The sequence below is a fragment of the Triturus cristatus genome, chromosome 7 (genome assembly GCF_964204655.1).
Source record: "Triturus cristatus chromosome 7, aTriCri1.1, whole genome shotgun sequence".
Lineage (NCBI taxonomy): Eukaryota > Metazoa > Chordata > Amphibia > Caudata > Salamandridae > Triturus > Triturus cristatus.
The window spans coordinates 634,987,296-635,007,757 of NC_140590.1; the positions used below are offsets into that span (position 1 = coordinate 634,987,296).

At 50.0% G+C, this 20,462-nt stretch overlaps 1 protein-coding gene across 5 annotated transcripts in view; it reads right to left on the minus strand.

Moving 5' to 3' along the window:
- The window catches only part of BPTF (bromodomain PHD finger transcription factor), a 1,440,172-nt gene that overhangs the window by 931,058 nt on the left and 488,652 nt on the right, over window positions 1–20,462 (minus strand). For all 5 annotated transcript variants that reach the window (XM_085617259.1, XM_085617261.1, XM_085617262.1 and 2 more), the window contains exon 15: window positions 7,886–8,014. In XM_085617259.1, the coding sequence (XP_085473385.1) occupies window positions 7,886–8,014 (129 nt within the window). The remainder of the gene's footprint in view (window positions 1–7,885; window positions 8,015–20,462) is intronic.

Genomic DNA, 20,462 nt, shown 5'->3' on the forward strand with positions numbered 1-20,462 from the left:
TAGCCCTGGCCGGCAACTCCCCTAAAACCCTGCATCAAATTCTTCAGTCCTTCATCAGCCCCAAGGTATGTGAAAGCTTAGAGGCCCCCTCCCAACTGCTGTGTAATGATATTGTTCTCTATTTTTCACAAAAAATAGCATATCTATGAAAAAGTCCCCTCGACAGGAAGTCAGCTGCAGATCCCAACGGCTTTCGACCAATTGAATCCTACAAACCCTCAGCTGTTAGATCATTTCCCATACTTACATTAGCAGAGGTCCAACTACTGATTCACAAGATAAAATCTGCATCCCCTTCTGACCTTATTCCAACTAAAGTTATCCCATCTCTAGCTACACATCTGTCTCCCTCTATGCAATCCCTTATTAACCTCTCCTTAAAAGAAGGCCATGTTCCGTTGGAATGGAAAGTTGCTCAGGTTAGACCGATCCGCAAGAACACTAAAGTTCAGTGGATGGATCTTTCTAACCTCCGCCCTATCTCGCTTCTTCCATTCTTGAGCAAACTAATGGAGAAACATGTTAAAACTCACCTTTCCAACCATGTTGAACTGACGGGCTGTTTAGATCCCTCTCAGTTTCTCACAGCATTCTGCTCAGAAGATTAAAAGAGATCGGACTAAAAAAATCAGCCTTACAGTGGATGATGAGCTTTCTATCAGCTTGCTCCCAGATTGTCAATTTGGGCCCGTATTGTTCGGCTCCTACAGAATTGTCCAAGGGAGTCCCTCAGGGCTCTTGTTTGAGCCCTACATTGTTTAACATCTATATTGCTCCCTTGGCCAATCTTCTGAGGATGCATGGGTTCATCCCCATATCATATACCGACAACACTCAGTTGCTCTTTCCATTCGATACATTTACCTCTTAGGTACAGTTGGTCTTCTCCAAAGGTTTGAGAGCTATTTCCCACTGGATGAAGAACAATTTCCTACAGTTTAATGTGAGGAACAACAGAGATTATGCTCTTTGGAGAGGCCCCCCTCCTATGGACACCAGAATGGTGGCCGACCGATCTAGCTTACAATCAAAAATCTGGGTATCCGTCTGGATCAAGCCCTTACCCTGAAAGAGCATGCTGCCCAGACAGCAGGTTCCTGTTTCCATGTAATAGGCCTGCTCCGTCAAGTCTTCCCTTTCCTTCCTGACACTACCCGGAAAACTTTAGTCCAGGCGCTTGTACTAAGCCGTCTGGACTACTGTAACGGCCTGCTGATCTCCGCCAACGATGCCTCACTCAGCAGACTGCAGGTAGTTCAAAATACGGCGGCACGATTGGTCCTCAACGCTCCTTCAGACCCCTTAAAGCCCTCTTCTTATGAAGCTGCACTGGCTTCCCATCCGCCAATGGGTCAGATTTAAAATCTGCTGCACTACAAGTCATTAATTAATCTGGGTCCCTCCTACCTCTCAGAAAAATTCATGGCATATGTACCTTCTAGATCTCTCCGCTCGAGTGCTAAACATCTTCTTGTGGTGCCTCGAGTAAAAAAGGCAAGATTAGGAGGAAGAGCTCTCTCCCATCTTGGCCCTCGATACTGGAATGAGCTTCCCTTGATTTTGAGACAATGCTTGGATCACCTTCAATTTAGGAAGCTGCTTAAGACCACTCTTTTTTGCGCTTGATTTTGTTGTAACGGCAACACAACCTCACGACCCGTCCTAAGCGCAGAGATATCCCTTCAGGGGTAGATTCAAGCGCTATATAAGAAATAAAAATTAATAAATAAAAGAGTACATTAAAAAATTCAATCCAACTGGAAACGGCCTTCATAGAGTACAAACCTGTACGAATAGGACCATAGTTTATATATAGTCTTAGACACAAATGTCTTGTTTCATCAAGATAAAACGCAATTAGATGCAGGATCGGAGGCTTCGGATTATGCTTATTCTCTCTTCGCTTTATTCCTTAACAAACATCATAGCAACCCAAAGAGAACACTTTTCAACAATTAACATCAACTGCCATGAACCATAGGGAGATTCCATATAATAGTCCTTTCACAGTGTCCAGCAACACCATATAGTCCTTCCACTATGTCAACTCCTCCTCTTTCTTCGCTGCTTCGCAGCCAGTTAAGCGCTTTTCCTGTTTTCCACTCTTGAAAAAATCTGTTTTTGACTTGTTTTTCTAATTAAAGTGCTTGCCTTTACCGGAGGCGCGTATTCTAAACGCCCTCCGGGAAAAAAGTTATTTCTGGTATGCTGTTGTCTTTCAGATTCCCTGGCCGCGGGAACGGGTTAGCGCTCCTCACGCGGCCGTGCCATTGACGTTGCGGTGCTTGAAAAGCCCGCTAGGCGGACTGTTCCATCTCGCAGCTCTCGTGGCGCGTCTCTTCAAATTGAGGAGACCGCGCTGCGACAGGCGCATTGACAGGGCCTTGTCCCCCGCTGGTCCTCTAACACCCGTTGATCGGGTCTGTATTGCCACACATTTGCTACAGAATTGAACGCCCCGGCAGGGGTCCGTATTGTGGCTACGTTTCCAGTTGACGCCTAAGGGCGTATTGTTTGCACAGTGCTAATTGCTTTTTCTTGGCGCTGAGTGAGCGCGTTACGTGGTGGTTTTAACCCCACCTATTGCGCACAGTGAGACAGCGGAGCCCGGTCAGGTGTCACCTGAGGGCTGTATATCTTTACATATACTTATTTTGTGCGCAGGGTGATGCAAGCCCTATAGCAGGCTTTGGGTCTGCCCCAATTATTTTTCTGGGTTGCCCAGCGACCTGATATCACTCTCTAAGCGTACATACGCTTTAATCTTTTTTTCCAAAGCCTTTTTGGGGGGCAAAGCCTTTTGGTGGGAACATATCTATTTGTTTCTCTGCCTTACACTCAGTCAGGGTAATGGCTCAGGATTGCGTTTACGAAGAGGAAGAGTCCCAGTCTTACATGCAATGGGACGATGATTTCTTTGAGGCAGTTGACTCCTCTATTTATAGGGTGGTTCATGAGGTGGTTGGTCCCATGGAGATTGGCACAGGGATTTCAGGAATTCGATGACCACTTTATCGTCTTTATGCGCAGACCACAATGAGTTCCTCTCTTGTTTTGTCCAGATCAATTTTGGCGTATTTGACTAGAATGTTTTACCCAAGGTGCATAAACACGCAGCCAAACCACCTGAGAGACCCATTGTCTCCTCCAATGGGGGACTGTTGGAGAATACTTCCATCTTCTTGGATTATTTCCTGGCACCATATGTAAAACATCTCAGATCCTATTGCCAAGACAGTACAGATTTTTTAAAAAGTATACGATATCGAATGGGAGAAGAATTACGTTATGATAACTTTGGACGTTTCTTCATTGTACACATGCATAGAACAGCAACAGGGAGTAGAGGCTTGCTTGTACTACCTTGGGGTGAGGCCTATTGATTTATATGATCATACTGTTATGCTGAACATAATGAAGAAATACTGTCTGAACGATAATATCTTTTTGTTTGACAAAGTGTTATACCGTCAGAAGAACGGCACCGCTATTGGCACCTGCTTCGCCCCCAGCCTGGCAAATGTATTTCTGGGCTGGTAGGAGGAGCAGGTGGTGTGGACAGATGCTAATGCTATCTTCACTAATTGTATACCCCTATGGTTAAGTTATATAGACAATCTTTTTATCATCTGGGATGGCGAAAAAGAACATGCCCTAAAGTTCACTGAGTCATTGTCTAACAACAGCTTGAATCTAAACTTAACACATACAATGAGTCAGACATCTTGTGAAGTCTTAGATGTAAATGTTGAGGTACAGAACTATAAGCTAGTAACTAGCTTATTTAGAAAGAAGACGGCCGGCAACACTATAGTACATGCACGTAGTCATCCTCCTGCCTCTCTTCTTAATAGTATCCCATATGGGGAGCTCCAGTGGGCTCGCAGGAATTGTAGCTCTGACCAGGGCTACAAAAAGGAAACTGAAGACATGCTCAAAAGGTTCAGAGCAAGGGAATACTGTAATAAAATTCTATCACAAGCCACAAACAAACTAAAAATTGTAAAGCATTTAGAAGTTCTTTTCAAAAAGGAAGCATCTTCCAATACGGATAGGTCTTCCGGAACACCAAGAATGATTACTACGTATAACGATCGATCAGGCAAATTGTCAGTTTTGATGCTGTAGCTGTGTAGCCTATGTGCTAGAATTGCCCTGCTTTCCATTTATTTTCCCTTTTTAGGGCTTGCATGAGACAGCGCATTAGACAACACCTTGTCTTCGGGAAGGAGCGCTGGCCCGGAGGGCTGGTTAGCAGGCCTCAGTGCACTTTCAGATACGAAAATCAGCACCCAGTAGCTAAATAGGGGGCAAGAAGTAGGGGGTGAATGCAACAAAAGCCCAGTTCTCTACAGTAAACAGGTATGGGTAAACCCATCTCTCCACGGGGGCATTAAACATCAAACTAAAGATCTTTGGACTTGTTTTAATATGGGTGAATTTGCTCCTTTACATTCAGCATGAATAGAACAATACAAAAACTCATTTATATCAGTTAGAGACTAAATCTTCATTAACTCTGTACTCACATCCTCTTAAAAAGACATTTCAATGAAGTAAATATTTTGAAATAAACTTTTGTTTTTTCAGTAAGGATATTTGTTTGAGATATTTCTTTAGTTCCGAAAGTTCTGAAAATTGAACATCAATTTCTTGATTTCTTTCTGCTTACAAAGAAACTGGAATAAAAGAATTTGTTCTGCTGCAGATTGGGAAAGAAGCACTAGTGCCTGTATTTCGGTGACAAGCAGCCTGACCACAATGGGCGGGCCCATTGTCAAGCCGTATTAAGAGGTGGGGTTTCTGTCAGGCATAGCGCACTCAGGGCCATTCCTAGCCCTAAACTGAGTCTCCTTTCGAGGTCAAATCCCAGAGAAAACATACTATGTGACTAGGTTGTGACATTTTGAGGATGGGGACAGTGTGACCCTCCTGGGTGCAGGTCTTTCTTATGCTGCTAAACATCTTTCACTTTAGGTTTGCAAGGGGCACAAACTAAACTCAGCTTCTCATGGGTTTCTGCTGGCGAGTCAGTGAAGTCCTGGTGCTGCATTACTGCGGAATGTGCCCATGTTCTTTCCTCTTGGTACTAAACAGCTTTCTTGCAATGAAAAGCACTGGACGCCAAAAAAGTTCTTTAACTTTGTGTCTAGAAAGACATACGTAACAGACCCAATGCTGGTCCAATCCTGAAAATGTGTTATTGCAAGAGAGGCAGAGTGTATATGGAGTGTTCTCCAAAGCCTCACTCTACATAAGACATTCTCATTTGACTTGTTCCAATCTGGTCAGATCACACAACCACAAAATGATTGTAATTTATCAGGTGATGTTCAATGCTTTTTCGGAAGTCCTGACTTTACCGGTACTCTGACATTTAAATAATGTAACAGTTGAAACATGTCCAAACCAAGTGGCCGAAAAAATTATCCGGCGTGGAGTATTTGTCCTGGTGCTTTCAGGGGCGATACCACGAGTTACCTTGAAACTACACACCTTCCAACAAAAATAACTTTAAACATTCCATGCTCAACGCTAGATGGGAGGATTGTAACAGACTGTGATCTACAGCTAGGTATGCAGTAAACATTAGATTGTGAGGGGGGAAAGAAATGCATAGGGCAAGAGATCAAAAAGCTTTATGTAGAGCCTCAGGGCTAGACAGTCATTTAGGTAGAAATACTAGCATTTATGGAGTGCAAATTAATGGAACAAGTTGAGAGTTTTCATAACGCTATGGCAGGCAAATTCCCACTACAGATATGGTGTAGATATTTTTTTCTAGTAAAGGCCATAGAATGTCTGTCTGCAAAGTGGAAACAGGAACAGAGCACCCCCAAAACAGATGGCGGTGTATTGGAAAAGGATTATCAATGGCAGGAATATTTGCCCCATAGAGAAACAAAAAAAATGTTGGGAATTCACATGTACCATTGCATTTCATTTGTAAGGGCAGAAATAGAGATTGCAATATTTCCATACGTTTACACATTAGTCGAACTATTGTGAATTTTAGGAAATTCAGATGTTTATGTAAATTAAAGTCATCAGCAAACGAGTATGGATTTCTAACTTTTCCACTGAGGCATTTGTAAATCTGGCCTAAGAGATGGCAAGGGTAGATCCAAGTCTGTTACACACATGGTTAGCAAAACTTGCTATTTTTATCTAGCTAAACATACTCATTGTGCACCTCTGTCTACCAAAATAAAACCAGCCTGAAAACAAAGAGGCAAGAGCTTACAATTTTAATCCTATTGAGAGGATGGAACTCACTAATATTAGAATAAATAATACATTATATGCGGGGGTTCCTTTCTCAAACTCAACTGAACTCGGAGCTTACTCTTCACAACTTTAACCAAATTAAATCCAAAAGAACACTGCTGCTTTAATAATAAAAAAGGCCTGTACTACTGGAAAAATAATTTATTGACTGTGGACAATACTTTAACCTGTTTGATGCTATAAAGTGGCAGCTGTCATCGCTTTGATGACAATCGGGTGTTAAAGCTTCTCATTCTAAGATAATAAATCCGTGTTTCTTAAGTATCTTAAATCTTACGAGCCTCTGAGGGTCCTGGATTCAGATTTTGCAGCACGTATTGGCTAAGAAACTTTTAATATTTTTATTTCATGTTGTGGGAAGGTGTATGACTGGCATTTATGCACATGGAAGGGGCACAGTGGCTGATTTGATCAGTTTAGCCAGTATTTAATTTTGTTGCGGAAAGATGGACTGGTAAGCTGCTTAAATGCAAAACATTTATTTTTTATTGACTTTCACTTCGGGTCTGGAATTTTAGCGGTGCTCGGGTACAAACTGAGTAAGAACTGCAGTATCTAGATATAGTGATACCTTTTTTCCCCAGAAGATGCAGTTCTCTGATACAATCAGGCCAAAGAGAATTGAAGTGTTTTTCAACATATCACAGCATGTATTTGTAAAGCATGTTCCATAGTAGGGCGTAATGATAGTCATTGTATCAAACTTGGAAAGTTCAAATGCTGACTGGATCCCCTGGGATTTGGACATGAAGTCAAACACAGATCCTGTGGTAGAATAATTAGTCTCCCAAGCCATCAGACACAGATTTTCAATATGTTTGGGGGTTACCTAAATCTCTTTCTATCTAGAATTACAATCTCTACACAAAGGTTAATACACCATCAGTATGTTTACACATTTATCCAGGGATTTCACACTGGAATAACAAATGAGTTGCCCTCTCCCCAAATGTGTCTATCTTTCAGGTGCATGTCCGATGTGAGGGCCCTCCAATAAGCTTTTGAGAGTCCAATGCGTCGCACTTTTACTACTGGATGCCTGCTTGCTTTTAGGCTTCATGAAGTTGACAATGTTAAAAATAATGAACTGCCACTTTTAATGCTAGTGCATGGCAATGTGTTTGTCATCAAACCATGAGCATGTCTCTGGAACTTCACATGTATAAAACTACATGAATCTAAATTTTGCATGGGAGCCTTTGCTTTACCTTGGATATTTTGTTTGATGAGTAGTTGATATTATGCTAGAGAATAATCCTTTATGAGACTAGCTGCCTCTACATACAGGCAGAATTTACACAACCTAATAAAACTCTTGTATTAATAATTTCACTTGATTTGTGTTCCAGAGTAACGTGTGAACTGTTTTGATGGCTGTAACCTTTTCTATAATATTCCCTGGTTTCTTTATAATCCAACTGCAAAAGAAAAAAAAGGTCAGAGCATTAAGAACCATAAGAGGAGATCTTGGTGTTTTGTTTTACTGATACTAACAATCTTTGTTGTTATGGAATTGACATGGTCAATAGGTGATGCTGCTGAAACAAAATACAGGAATGAGTGCATTGTAAATTTATTATAAACCAAGATAATATACCTTTTGGAGCCTCAGGAACACCAATAGGGCAAATAATTTTCCTGATACAGTACTCTGAGCGGATTCCATTTGTTCCAACATCTCTCCTCTTGATTATCTCTGTTGTTGTAATTTCAGTTTCTGTGGATTCTATAATACAGACATTTCAATAAATAAGGGTCAATTAAAAATTAAAAGCAAGTAAATAAATAGCTCATTTTCATCATTATCATACTTACCAGACAGAAGCAAGTCATTTAAAGTCAGATGAAATTTAAAATGCACTTGGAGAACAAGTTACTTTCCTTCAGTAATATCTTCCCGCAGATTCCTCACCTTTTGATAATCTAGAACTTTTCAGCAGTAACTCTGTGCAAGGGTAGGTGGCGCCCTGGGGCTTCCCAATGACACTATTCCGTTAATGACATGCAAAGCATAAATATGCGCTACTGTAGCATGGTGATGTCAGTTTTCGCGTCCAGGTGCCGAGTCCCAAAAGCAAATTCATCGTCACTAGTGTGCAGATTCATAGACTTGGCATCCAATTAATGGATAGAGTTCAATCACAGAACGGGAAGGATGCGAGTGGCAGTGAAGAATCTGAAGCTTGACAGTCTCAACCAGATATAGTCTCTACCAGAAGATAAGTAACTTTTTCTTCTACAGAAGGGCCCTCACCTTTTAAACAGATACAAAAACTGTACCTATTCGGAGGTGGGTCATTAAATGGACTCCAGCCAGGAAGTCTTTCAGGAACAAGAGGGCACAATGCCCCTCTCAGCAAACCCGACACTCCAGACGAACAAGTTACTTACCTTCGGTAATGATATATCTGTAAGAGACATAGATTAGTTCTAGACTGCTTACCTTAGAATTACCCCCATGCGTTAGACTGGATCCGGAAAGATTTTCATCAGCAGTACCCCTGCAAGTCGAATGGTAGCGTCAGTCGGGTCCACGTTCGTCGTTGGCGTCGTGGTCGCCGGGATGGTATTGCGGTAGCTACTTAGACGCCGCCATAGCGCGCTGACGTCAGTTCTGTACACAACTTTCCACACCAGAAGCGCAAAGCCATGCGAGACACTGACCACTGGTGCACAAAACTAGGGCCCTGAAAGGAAGTCCTTAACCCTAGAAATCAGTTCGCAGAACGGGGATGTTGGGTGGGCCGGTAAGGAATCTATAACTAATCTAGGTCTCCTACAGATACATCGTTACCAAAGGTAAGTAACTTGTTCATCTGAAAGAGACAATTAGTTATAGATTCCTTACCTTAGAATACATACCCCAGCAATACCAACCCAGGAGGTGGGTCTGCGAACCAAGTTCACACCACAAAGTCCTGGAGAACAGAACGGCCAAAGAAGACGTGTCTCTGGACTTTGCTGTCCAGGCAGTAGTGTTTTGTGAACATGTGCAGCAATGCCCACGTGGTTGCCTGACAGATGTCCATGACCAATCGCCGCCTGCCTTGAGACCCCTTCTCTCTTCTGTACCCCGAGTGCCACGTTCGCCCCCATTGTATTTTTCCACTTGTACCCCGTGTGCCTGTACCGCCTCTCTTTTTGTACCTTGAGTGCCAGTTTCGCCCCCATTGTATTTTTCCACTTGTACCCCGTGTGCCTGTACCTCCCTCTCTCTTTTGTACCCTGAGTGCCAGTTTCGCCCCCATTGTATTTTCTCTGCTTGTGCCCCGTACGCCTGGTGGACTGCCCCGGCCAGCGCTCGCTTCCTTCGTGCCGTTTTCCCACCGCTGCCTCCCGTGCGGCCCCGCCCCGATTGGTTCTTCCCTCCCGCCTCCCAGCTGACCCCTCCTCCCTCCCTCTTATGGCGACCGCTGCGCGGCAGCGCAGCGGGCGCACCGCGGGCGCACGGCTGGCGCGCCGCCGGCGCGCCGAAGGCAAGCCCGTCTGTGCCCGTCCACGTCTGGACCTCGCCCAGCGCCAGGACCCCTGGCCCCCACCGACGCCAGCCCACACGACGGACCTACGACGCCGCAACCCTCAACGCACTCAAATCAGACGGAGAACCCACCTGCTACCAAGCCACCCCGAAACGCATCCAAGGACCCTTCACCTGCCAAGCCTGCAACTTCACCTGCCTCCGTACCCGCACCGCAGCCGCCAAGCCGAACTCCAGCAACAACCACCTCAAGTGCATCCTGCTCAACACACGCTCCATCCACAGACACGCCATCGAACTCTGGAACCTCCTCGATACAACATCGCCAGACGTTGCCTTCCTCACAGAAACCTGGATGAACGCCGCCTCAGCGCCTGACATCGCCACAGCCATCCCGAATGGATACAAGATCTCCCGGAGGGACCGCGTCAACCAGACTGGAGGAGGCATCGCCATCGTACACAAGAACACCGTCTGCATCACGACCAACTCCGACGACACCTTCACCGCCGCCGAACACCTTCACTTCCAGATACACTCCGACCCCAAGACGACCCTCAGAGGCACCCTCATCTACAGACCCCCTGGACCTCGCGCACACCCCCACCCACTACGCCGGCCACATGCTGGACCCAGTCTTCTCATCCAGCAAACATCTCCTTCAGCCTCTCTACCGGACTTCATTGGACTGACCACAGCTGCGTCCACTTCAGCTTCAGAAAAACCACGACCCACCACCACCCGAAACAGGCTCCTTGCCGGAACAAGGTCACCACCGAGCAGCTCACCACCTCCCTCAGCCGGAACCCTCCCGCCAGCACAACATTCCCTAACGAAGCAGCCAGCAACCTCACGCAGTGGCTGACCGCCTGCGCCGACGAGCTCGCACCACTTAAGAACCCTCCCAGCAGTCCCGGCAGCAAGAAAGCCCCCTGGTTCACCGACGAACTCAAGGACTCCAAAACGAACTGCCGAACCCCCGAGAAAGACTGGCGTCACGACCAGACCACAGCCAACATGACCGCCCTCAAGCACGCCACCCGCAGGCACCACCAGCTGATCCGCACCACCAAGAAGACAGCGTACAAAGAAAGACTGGACAACAACGCGCACAACAGCAAGGAACTCTTCAGCATCGTCAAAGAGCTCTCCAACCCCACCGCCGGAAACAACGACATCACCCCCTCACAAATCCTCTGCGACTCACTCGCCTCGTTCTTCCACCGCTAGATCGCCGACATACACAACAGCTTCGGCGCACCAACCACGCACCCAACCGTCGGACCAACGCCACCCCCCACCACCCTCTGCACCTGGACCCCGGTCAGCACCGAAGACACAACCCGCACGATGAACACCATCCACTCCGGATCACCGGCCGACCCCTGCCCCCACCACGTCTTCAACAAGGCCGACTCCATCGTCGCACCCCGACTGCAGGACATCATCCACACCTCCTTCCACACCGCCACCTTCCCGGAGAGCTGGAAGCACGCTGAGCTCAGCGCCCTTCTGAAGAAACCCACAGCGGATCCCACCGACCTCAAGAACTTCCGCCCCATCTCGCTCCTCCCCTTCCCTGTCAAAGTCATCGAGAAGACCGTCAACAGACAGCTCGCCGCCTTCCTCGAGACAAACGGCTCCCTCGACCCCTCGCAGTCCGGTTTTCGAGCCAACCACAGCACCGAGACCGCACTGATCGCAGCCACCGACGACATCAGATCCCTGCTTGACAATGGGGAAACAGTAGCCCTCATCCTCCTGGACCTCTCCGCAGCATTCGACACTGTCTGCCACCGCACCCTAGTACAGCGCCTCAGCAACATCGGGATCCAAGAGAAGGCACTGGAGTGGATCATCTCGTTCCTCGCCGGAAGAACTCAGAGAGTCCGCCTCCCCCTTTCAGATCCGAGGCCACTGAAGTCATCTGCGGCGTACCTCAAGGATCATCACTCAGCCCAACCCTCTTCAACGTCTACATGAGCCCACTCGCAGCCATCGCACGCCAACACAACCTCAACATCATCTCCTACGCCGATGACACCCAGCTGATCCTCTCCCTCACCAACAACCCCGCCACCGCCAGAACAAGCCTCCAGGAAGGGATGAAAGACGTCGCCGAATGGATGAAGAACAGCCGCCTGAAACTGAACTCAGAAAAGACGGAAGTCCTCATCCTGGGATCGTCGCCCTCCGCCTGGGACGACTCCTGGTGGCCCCCTGCCCTGGGCGCAACTCCCAAACCGACGGACCACGCACGCAACCTGGGCTTCATCCTGGACTCCTCCCTCTTGATGACCAGACAAGTCAACGCCGTCTCATCGTCATGCTTCAACACCCTACGCATGCTCCGGAAGATCTTCAGATGGATCCCCACCGAAACCAGAAAGACGGTCACCCAGGCAATCGTCACCAGCCGACTGGACTACAGGAACACTCTACGCCGGAACCACAGCCAAACTTCAAAAAAGACTCCAACGCATCCAGAACGCCTCCGCTCGACTCATCCTGGACACCCCCCGACACAGCCACATCTCCGGCCACCTGAAAGACCTGAACTGGCTCCCCGTCAGCAAGAGGATCACGTTCAGACTCCTCACCCACGCACACAAGGCTCTCCACGACCTGGGCCCCAAGTACCTCAACAACCGCCTGACCTTCTACACGCCCACCCGTCAGCTACGATCGACCAGCCTCGCCCTCGCCGCCGTACCACGCATCCGCAGAGCCACCACCGGAGGAAAATCCTTCTCCTACCTGGCAGCCAAGACCTGGAACTCCCTCCCCATCCACCTTCGGCTGACCAAGGACCATCTCTCCTTCAGGAGGCAACTCAAGACCTGGCTGTTCGCAACCATCGCACGTCAACACAACCTCAAGATAATCACCTACGCCGACGACACCCAGCTGATCCTCTCCCTCACCAGCGACCCGGACGCCGCCAGAGCCAGCCTACACGTAGGGATGAAAGACGTCGCCGAATGGATGAAGAACAGCAGCCTGAAACTGAACTCAGACAAGACGGAGGTCCTCATCCTGGGATCATCACCCTCCGCCTGGGATGACTCCTGGTGGCCCCCCGCCCTGGGAGCCACCCCCAAGCCAACGGACCACGCACGCAACCTAGGCTTCATCCTGGACTCCTCCCTCTCGATGACCAGACAAGTCAACGCCGTCTCGTCTTCATGCTTCAACACCCTGCGCATGCTTCGAAAGATCTTCCGGTGGATCCCCACCGAGACCAGGAAGACGGTCACCCAGGCCCTCGCCACCAGTCGGCTGGACTACAGGAACGCCCTCTACGCCGGCACTGCCGCCAAACTCCAGAAGAAACTCCAACGGATCCAGAACGCCTCAGCACGACTCATCCTGGACATCCCCCGACACAGCCACATCTCCGGACACCTGAGAGACCTGCACTGGCTCCCCGTCAACAAAAGAATCACGTTCCGACTCCTCACCCACGCACACAAGGCCCTCCTCGACCTGAGCCCCAAGTTCCTCAACAGCCGCCTGACCTTCCACAAGCCCACCCGCCAGCTCCGCTCCGCCAGCCTCGCTCTCGCCACTGTCCCCCGCATCCGCAGAGCCACCGCCGGAGGAAGATCGTTCTCCTACCTGGCAGCCAAGACATGGAACTCCCTCCCCATCCACCTCCGAACAACGCAAGACCATCTCGCCTTCAGGAAGCAACTCAAGACCTGGCTGTTCGAGCAGTAGCGTTCCCCACCCCCCAGCGCCTTAAGACCCTCCGGGTGAGCAGTGCGCTATACAAATGCCTATGATTGATTCGAGCAGTAACGGACCCCTCTCCCCCAGCGCCTTGAGACCCTCCGGGTGAGTAGCGCGCTATACAAGTGCTGTGATTGATTGATTGATTAAGGGGGACTCCACGTCCCAAAGCAGTGGTAGCTGCCGTAGCCCTGGTGGAATGGGCGCATAACCACACTGGAGGCGCCTTCTTTACCAAGGTATAGCAAGCTTTGAGGCACAAAATTACCCATCTAGAATGGTCTGTTTGTGCACGTCCAGACCTTTTTTGGCGCCCACGTAGCCAACAAAGAGCTGATCATCCACCCGGAATTGCTTTGTGCGATCCAAATAAAATTAAAGCGCATGTTTTGGATCCAGACGGTGGAGCCTCTCTTCTTCTTTGGAAGGATGCGGAAGCGGAAAGTAGGTGTGCAAAGTGATGGTCGATCCAATGTGGAAAGAAGTAACCACTTTGGGAAGGAAGGAAGGACGAGTTCAAAGGACAACCTTGTCCGGATGAACAGCCGGAAAAGGAGGTTTAGAAGAAAGCGATTGGAGCTCACTAACCCTGCGTGCAGCGGTGATGGCCACCAGAAAGGCTGTTTTTAAAGTCAGGAGCCTGAGAGGACAGTTATGTAGCGGCTTAAAGGGAGCGCACATCAGATATGTTAGAACCAAGTTCAAGTCTTACTGGGGCATCACGAAGGGAACAGGAGGAAAAAGATGAGTAATGCCCTTAAGGAAGCGATTTACAACAGGGGACATAAAAAGAAAAGGCTGATCAGGAAGCCTAAGGAAGTCTGAAATGGCAGAGTGGTAGCCCTTTAGAGGGCCCAGAGCAAAGCTCTGCAGAGCCAAAGGAGGAAATATAGAACCTCAGAGAGAGGGGCGGAAAGGGGATCCACAGCCTTTGCTGTGCACCATGCCACAAATTTGTTCCATCTGCAGGCGTATACCGTCTTAGTGGAAGGACGCCTGGCTGTCAAGACAACATCACAGACTTTGGGAGGAAGGTCGAAAGTTGTCAACTGTCGCCGCTCAATCTCCACACAAGAAGGTGTAGGCTGGACAGGGTCGGTGGAGGATCGTCCCCTGCTGCTGCGACAGAAGATCCTGCCAAAGAGGCAGTCGGATCGGTGGATTGATGGCCATGTGTAATAGCTCAGGATACCAGACTCTTCATGCCCAGTCCAGAGCCACAAGAATGACTTGGGCCCGGTCGCGCCTCATCTTCTTCAGCACTCTGGGCAGAAGTGGCATAGACGGGAAGGCGTATAGAAGACCGCAACTCCACTCGCAACGAAAAGTGTCGCTGAAGGAGTACCGCCTTGGAAATTCCAATGCGCAGAATTGCAGACATTGTGCGTTCTCTTCAGTGGCAAATAGATCTAACCAAGGCTCTCCCCACCGTTGAAAGAGACCTTACACCACCACCAGTGAAGACGCCATTCGTGATCCATCATGCACCTGTGACTGAGTTTTTTCGCCCTGGCGTTCAGCGAACATGCCAGGTGTTGGACCACCAGGGATATGCCCTGATGTTCCAGCTATGTCCAGAGGCAGTGGGCCTCTGGACATAGGGCCCACGACTCCAGAGCTTTGTTTATTGCAGTACCACATGGCGGTGGTGTTGTCAGTGAACACCTGCACTACTCGTACCCGGACAGAGGGAAGGAATGCCTTTAGTGCAAGACGAATCGCCTGGAGCTCCAGAAGATTGAAGTGGAGCCCGGACTCCGGCGGAGACCAGAGGCCTCTGATCTCCGCCTCCACCATGTGGCCGCCCCATCCCAGAAGTGATGCATCGGTCACCACTGTGAACTCTGGTTGGGGAAGGGAGAGGGATCTGCCGTCGACCCAATCCCGGTTCATTAGCTACCACTGCAATTGGTGTGCAGTGCCCTCTGAGATATGGATGCAATCGGACAGGTTCCCCTGATGTTGTGACCACTAGAACTTCAGGTCCAACTGTAGAGTCCGTATATGCCATCTGGCAAGGTCCACCAGCAGGATGCAGGAGGCCATCAGACCCAGTAGCCGGAGGGTCATCCTGACCGAAAAACGGGATAGAGACTGAAAGTTCGGAATCATAGCCCGAATATCCCGGACTCTCTGTTCGGGAGGATAGACTCAAAACTGCGTTGTGTGCAGAACTGCTCAGATGAAGAGGATCTCCTGAGAGGGAGTCAGGTGTGAATTCGGCACATTGATGGAGAACCCCAGCGAATGCAGGAGGTCCGCCGTAGTCTGAAGGTGGGAGATGACAGCCTGGGGCGAGCCCGTCTTCAACAGCCAGTCGTCGAGATGAAGGAAGACTGGAACCCCTCATCAGCGCAGATGAGCTGCGACCACCGTCATCACCTTCATGAACACCCGATGAGCGCTGGTAAGGACAAAGGGGAGCACGGTAAACTGAAAATGCTTATGGCCTACCGTGAACCGCATATCGCGACGGTGGGCCGGCAGGACGGGGATGTGAAAATAGGCGTCCTGCAAGTCCAACGCTACCATCCAGTCTCCAGGGTCGAGGGCAGACAGGACCTGAGCTAACGTCAACATTTTGAACTTCTCCTTCCTGAGGAAGTGGTTGACGTTCCTGAGATGCAAGATAGGACACAAGCCGTTGTCCTTCTTGGGCACCAGAAAGTAGTGGGAGTAGCAACCACGACCTACTTCTGGGGCAGGAACTCGCTTCATGTCTCCCTTGACCAAGAGAGCCATAACTTCCTGTTGGAGAAGGGCAAGATGATCCTCCGACATGCAAAGGTCATGAGGAGGCATGACAGGGGTGAGGGTGGTGGTGGTGGTTTCTCGAATGGGAGGGAGTAGCCCCTTCAGACTATCTGCAAAATCCACCTGTCCAACTTGATGGTGCACCAGTGGGGGGAGGGGATGGCAAATCTTGCCCCCCACTGGCGATTGGTGGCCCTGGAAGGTCGGACTAGGAGAGTTTGGAGGCTGCTGCAGAGGGGGCGGTGGTGGACTGGCCCGCTCGTCCCCCAGACGCACAACGGTGGTTCCCACGTCCCCGGCCGCGCAGGGGCTGAGCAGCTTGCGCCAGCCTGCGGCCCTGGGTGGAAAGTGGTGGGGAACCCGTTCCACAGCCACGAAAGGCATACTGCGCAGGGCGAGTGGTGGAGAGGCCCCAGGACTTGGCCGTAACCCGAGAGTCCTTAAAGCGCTCTAGTGCCCTGTCTGCCTGGTCGCCGAACAAGCAACGGCCATCAAAGGGCATTTTTCATAAGGGTAGCTTGGACATCCCCAGCACAGCCAGTCTGTCTCAGCCAGGCGTAGCGTCGAAGGGCTACCAATGTTGAAATCATACTGACTAGCGAGTCGGCGGTGTCTAGTCCACAGTGTATGGTAAACTTCGCTGCGTCTCTCCCTTCGGCAACTGCACGGGAGAGTACGGCCTCCTCCGGGCACTGGGGCAGCACCTGCGCCACCGTATCCTACACAGAGTGGGTTTAATGGCCCAACAGACATGCGGTGTTTACCAACCGCGGACCCAAGCTGGAGGAAGAAAACATCTTTTTCCCAAGATGGTCCAGCTTTTTCGGGTCCCTATCGGGTGGTGCGTTAGGGAATGCGCCTTTGGATGTGGAGGCTTGGACCACCAAGCTCTCAGGGGTGAGGTGTTTGGAGAGGAAAGTGGTGCCCAAAAGGATGTCAGTTAGGGCTTCACTGAACGGCAGCAGGGGCTCCGAAGAGCTCACTGCCGGCTGAAGCACCTTTGTCAGGAGGTTAGTCCTGACTGCCACCGTAGGAAGCTCGAGGTTGAGAGCCTCGGCCATCCTAAGCAACACCACTGCATAAGAAGATCCCTCCTCCATAGCCACGGTAGGAGGAGACAACATGCCACGGTCTGGGGAAGTTTCTAGACCACTGGCTTACCCCAGTTCCGCTCTCCAGTCCGGGTCATATTCCAACTGGTCAGTTAGAGGGTCTCCAGACCCCTCCCAGTCCTTCTCACCCTCCTCTGGTTGCCAATCTGGCTGGATTGGAGCACAAGGGTAGAACAAGGACACAAAGGTACCCATCGGCGCCGGATCCGGCGACATTTGACGCCGCTCCGGCTCCATGTCCAGGTCAGGATTCGACGCCGGCTGAGGACAAATCAAGCTTCGGCTGTGGACGTGGTGCCGGTGGATTCGGCATCAGGGAGGTGTAATCAAGTCGACCAGCGCCGATCTGGATCCAGGCCTGGATCCAAGGGGACCTTGCAGTGCCGGGGCCAAAGCCCCGGCATCGAAAGCCCAGGGCCCCAGTCAAGTCCGTGGGGCCCAAAGGCGCGCCGGCATAGTCGGGCTGCCCAAAGATGGCATGCATCACTTCGTAAAAGGTGCGAAGCTGGGCAGGGGTCGCTCCGGGTCCTGGAAAAGGAGGGAAACTCCGAGTCGACACGTCGGGCTCCGTACGCGGAGCCGCGGGAGGGGCACCACCCGCATCCCTCGTCGCGTTGGCCGACCGACGGGGAGAAGTCGAAAAGCGACAATGCTTCTTCGACGACTTCTTGTGTTTCGACTTACCTGAGGAGTGCGAAGACTTTGAAGAAGACTGGTGGTGGTGGCTTCGCGACCGGTCCCTCGACCTCCCACGTGACCAGGACCTCGAACGGCACTGAGCCTACTGCCGACTGCTTTCGGGACCGCTCCCACAAAGACTTCGGATTCATGGTCCGGCAGTTGGAGCACAACTTGGGATCATGGTTGCACTCAAGGCACATGCTATGCGGATCCATCACCGACATCAGCCGGCTGCAGGAGCTGCAAGACTTGAAACCGGGCATCTCTGACGTGCACCAGGAGTCCAAGATTCAAAAACAGAGCTAACAAAAGTCGACAAAAAGTCAGTCAAAAAGTTAATGGAGGTACCGCTCTCTCTGGATCTGCGCTGGCAGGTGCGGAAAAAGAAAGAACTGACGTCGGAAAAAGAAAGAACTGACGTCAGCGCGCGAGGGCAGTGTCTAAGTAGCTAACGCGACGTCATCCCGGCGACCACGACGCCACCGACGAACGAGGAGCCGACCAATGCCACCTTTCGACGAGCAGGGGTACTGCTGATCAAAAACTTTCCGGATCCAGTCTGACGCCTGGGGGTAATTCTAAGGTAAGGAATCCATAACTGTTTGTCTTTTTCAGATAATAGTGCTTTGTGAACGTATGGAGAGATGCCCATGTAGCCACCTGGCAAATGTCTAGGACATTGGCTCTGTGTGCTAATGCAGTGGTAGCAGCGTTGGCCATGGTAGAATAAGCAGGGTGTATGAGCATGCAGTCATTCCAAAGGTCAATGCGTAGTAGATCCTAATGCAGAACACAATCTAGCAAGAGATGTTTTCTTCTGCACAGAAATGCATTTTTTCACTTCAGAGAAGCCCACGAAGAGCTGATCGTCCACCTGGTAGTTGTTGGTACCATCTATGTAAAAGCTCAGCACGTTCTTGGGGTCCAAGTGATGGAGTCTCCCCTCCTCCTCAGAGAAGTGTGGGAGAACATAGAATGCCGTTAAGGTGATATTCTGACTGACGTGGAACTGTCTCATGACTATAGGCACGAACGAAGCCCATGTCAGCGAAACCAGTAGAGCTTCAAGCTCTCACATGCTGCACCGATGTTATGTATGCCAGCGAGGAGCACTCTCTTGAGAGTGATTAGCTACAAGGAACAGCTGTGAAGCGGCTCAAATGGATTGCACATCAGAAATGTGAGGACCAAGTTAAGGTTCCACTGTGGTATGACAAAGGGAGAAGCGTAAACGAATTTTGTAAACATTACCAAAAGCGCATAACAACTGAAGACATAAAGAGGGTTGGTCCGGCAACTGCAAAAAAGGCTGAAAAGTACCCATTAACTGTGCCTAGAGCAAGGCCTTGCAGGCTAGGGACAAAACACATAAAACATAAGATAACTTTGGCTGAAGGGGGGGTCTATCTGCCACAAATTTGTCCCGACAGGCATATACAGCTTTGGACGAGGGAAGCCTAGCTGCCAAGATGACATTAACCACCTCCGGGGAAAGGTCTTTTATGGTCAGCTGAGTATATTGTGAAGGACCAGGTGCAGAACCCTGCCCTACTGCTGCGACAGCTAGTCCTCTCAGAAGAGCAACCTGATCGGAGAACAAATGCTCAAGCTCAGGAGTTCTGGATACCATACGGTCTATGCCCACTCCGTGGTCACTAGGATGACTTAGGCCCCGGTCGATCCTAATCTTCTAGAGAACTCTGAGCAGGAGTGGTTATCGGTGAAAATGCATACAGGAGTCCTAAGTTCCACTCTAGGTAGAATGGGTCTCTGAGCGAGGGCCGCCGTGAAACTCAAATGCGCAGAAGCAAGGACATTGGGCCTTCACAGCAGTGGGGAACAGATCGAGCCAAGATTCTCCCCATTCTTGGAAGAGACCAACGCCACTTCATAGTGTAACTGCCAATTGTGATCCTCTAGGTGCAGAGGTCATATGCCCTGGCATTCAATGATCCTCCCAGGTGATTCACCACCAGGAAGACCCCTTGGTGGTCCAGCCTTCTCCAGAGGTGCAGGGCCTCCTCGCACAGATTCCATCCTGCCCCGTTTGTTACAGTACCACATCGCAGTGGTATGGTCTGTGAACACCTCTATCAGTCTTGCCTTGATGGATTGAAGGAAAGCTTTCAGCGTCAAGCAGATGGCCCTCCGCTTCATAAGGTTGATATGGAGCTGGGACTTTGCCAGAGACCAGAGGCCTCCGATTTCCACCACTCCAAAATGGACATTCCAACCCAAAAGTGATTCATCGGTCACCAGTCAGCTTTGGTAGGTGTACGGAGAGGAGTCTGCTGCGAACCAATCATGAACCAGTAACCCCCACTGCAGATCCTTTGCAGTCCCCTCCGAAATCTGAACATGGTCAGACATGTCTCCTTGAAGCTGGGTCCACTGAGACTTCTGATCACCCATATGCC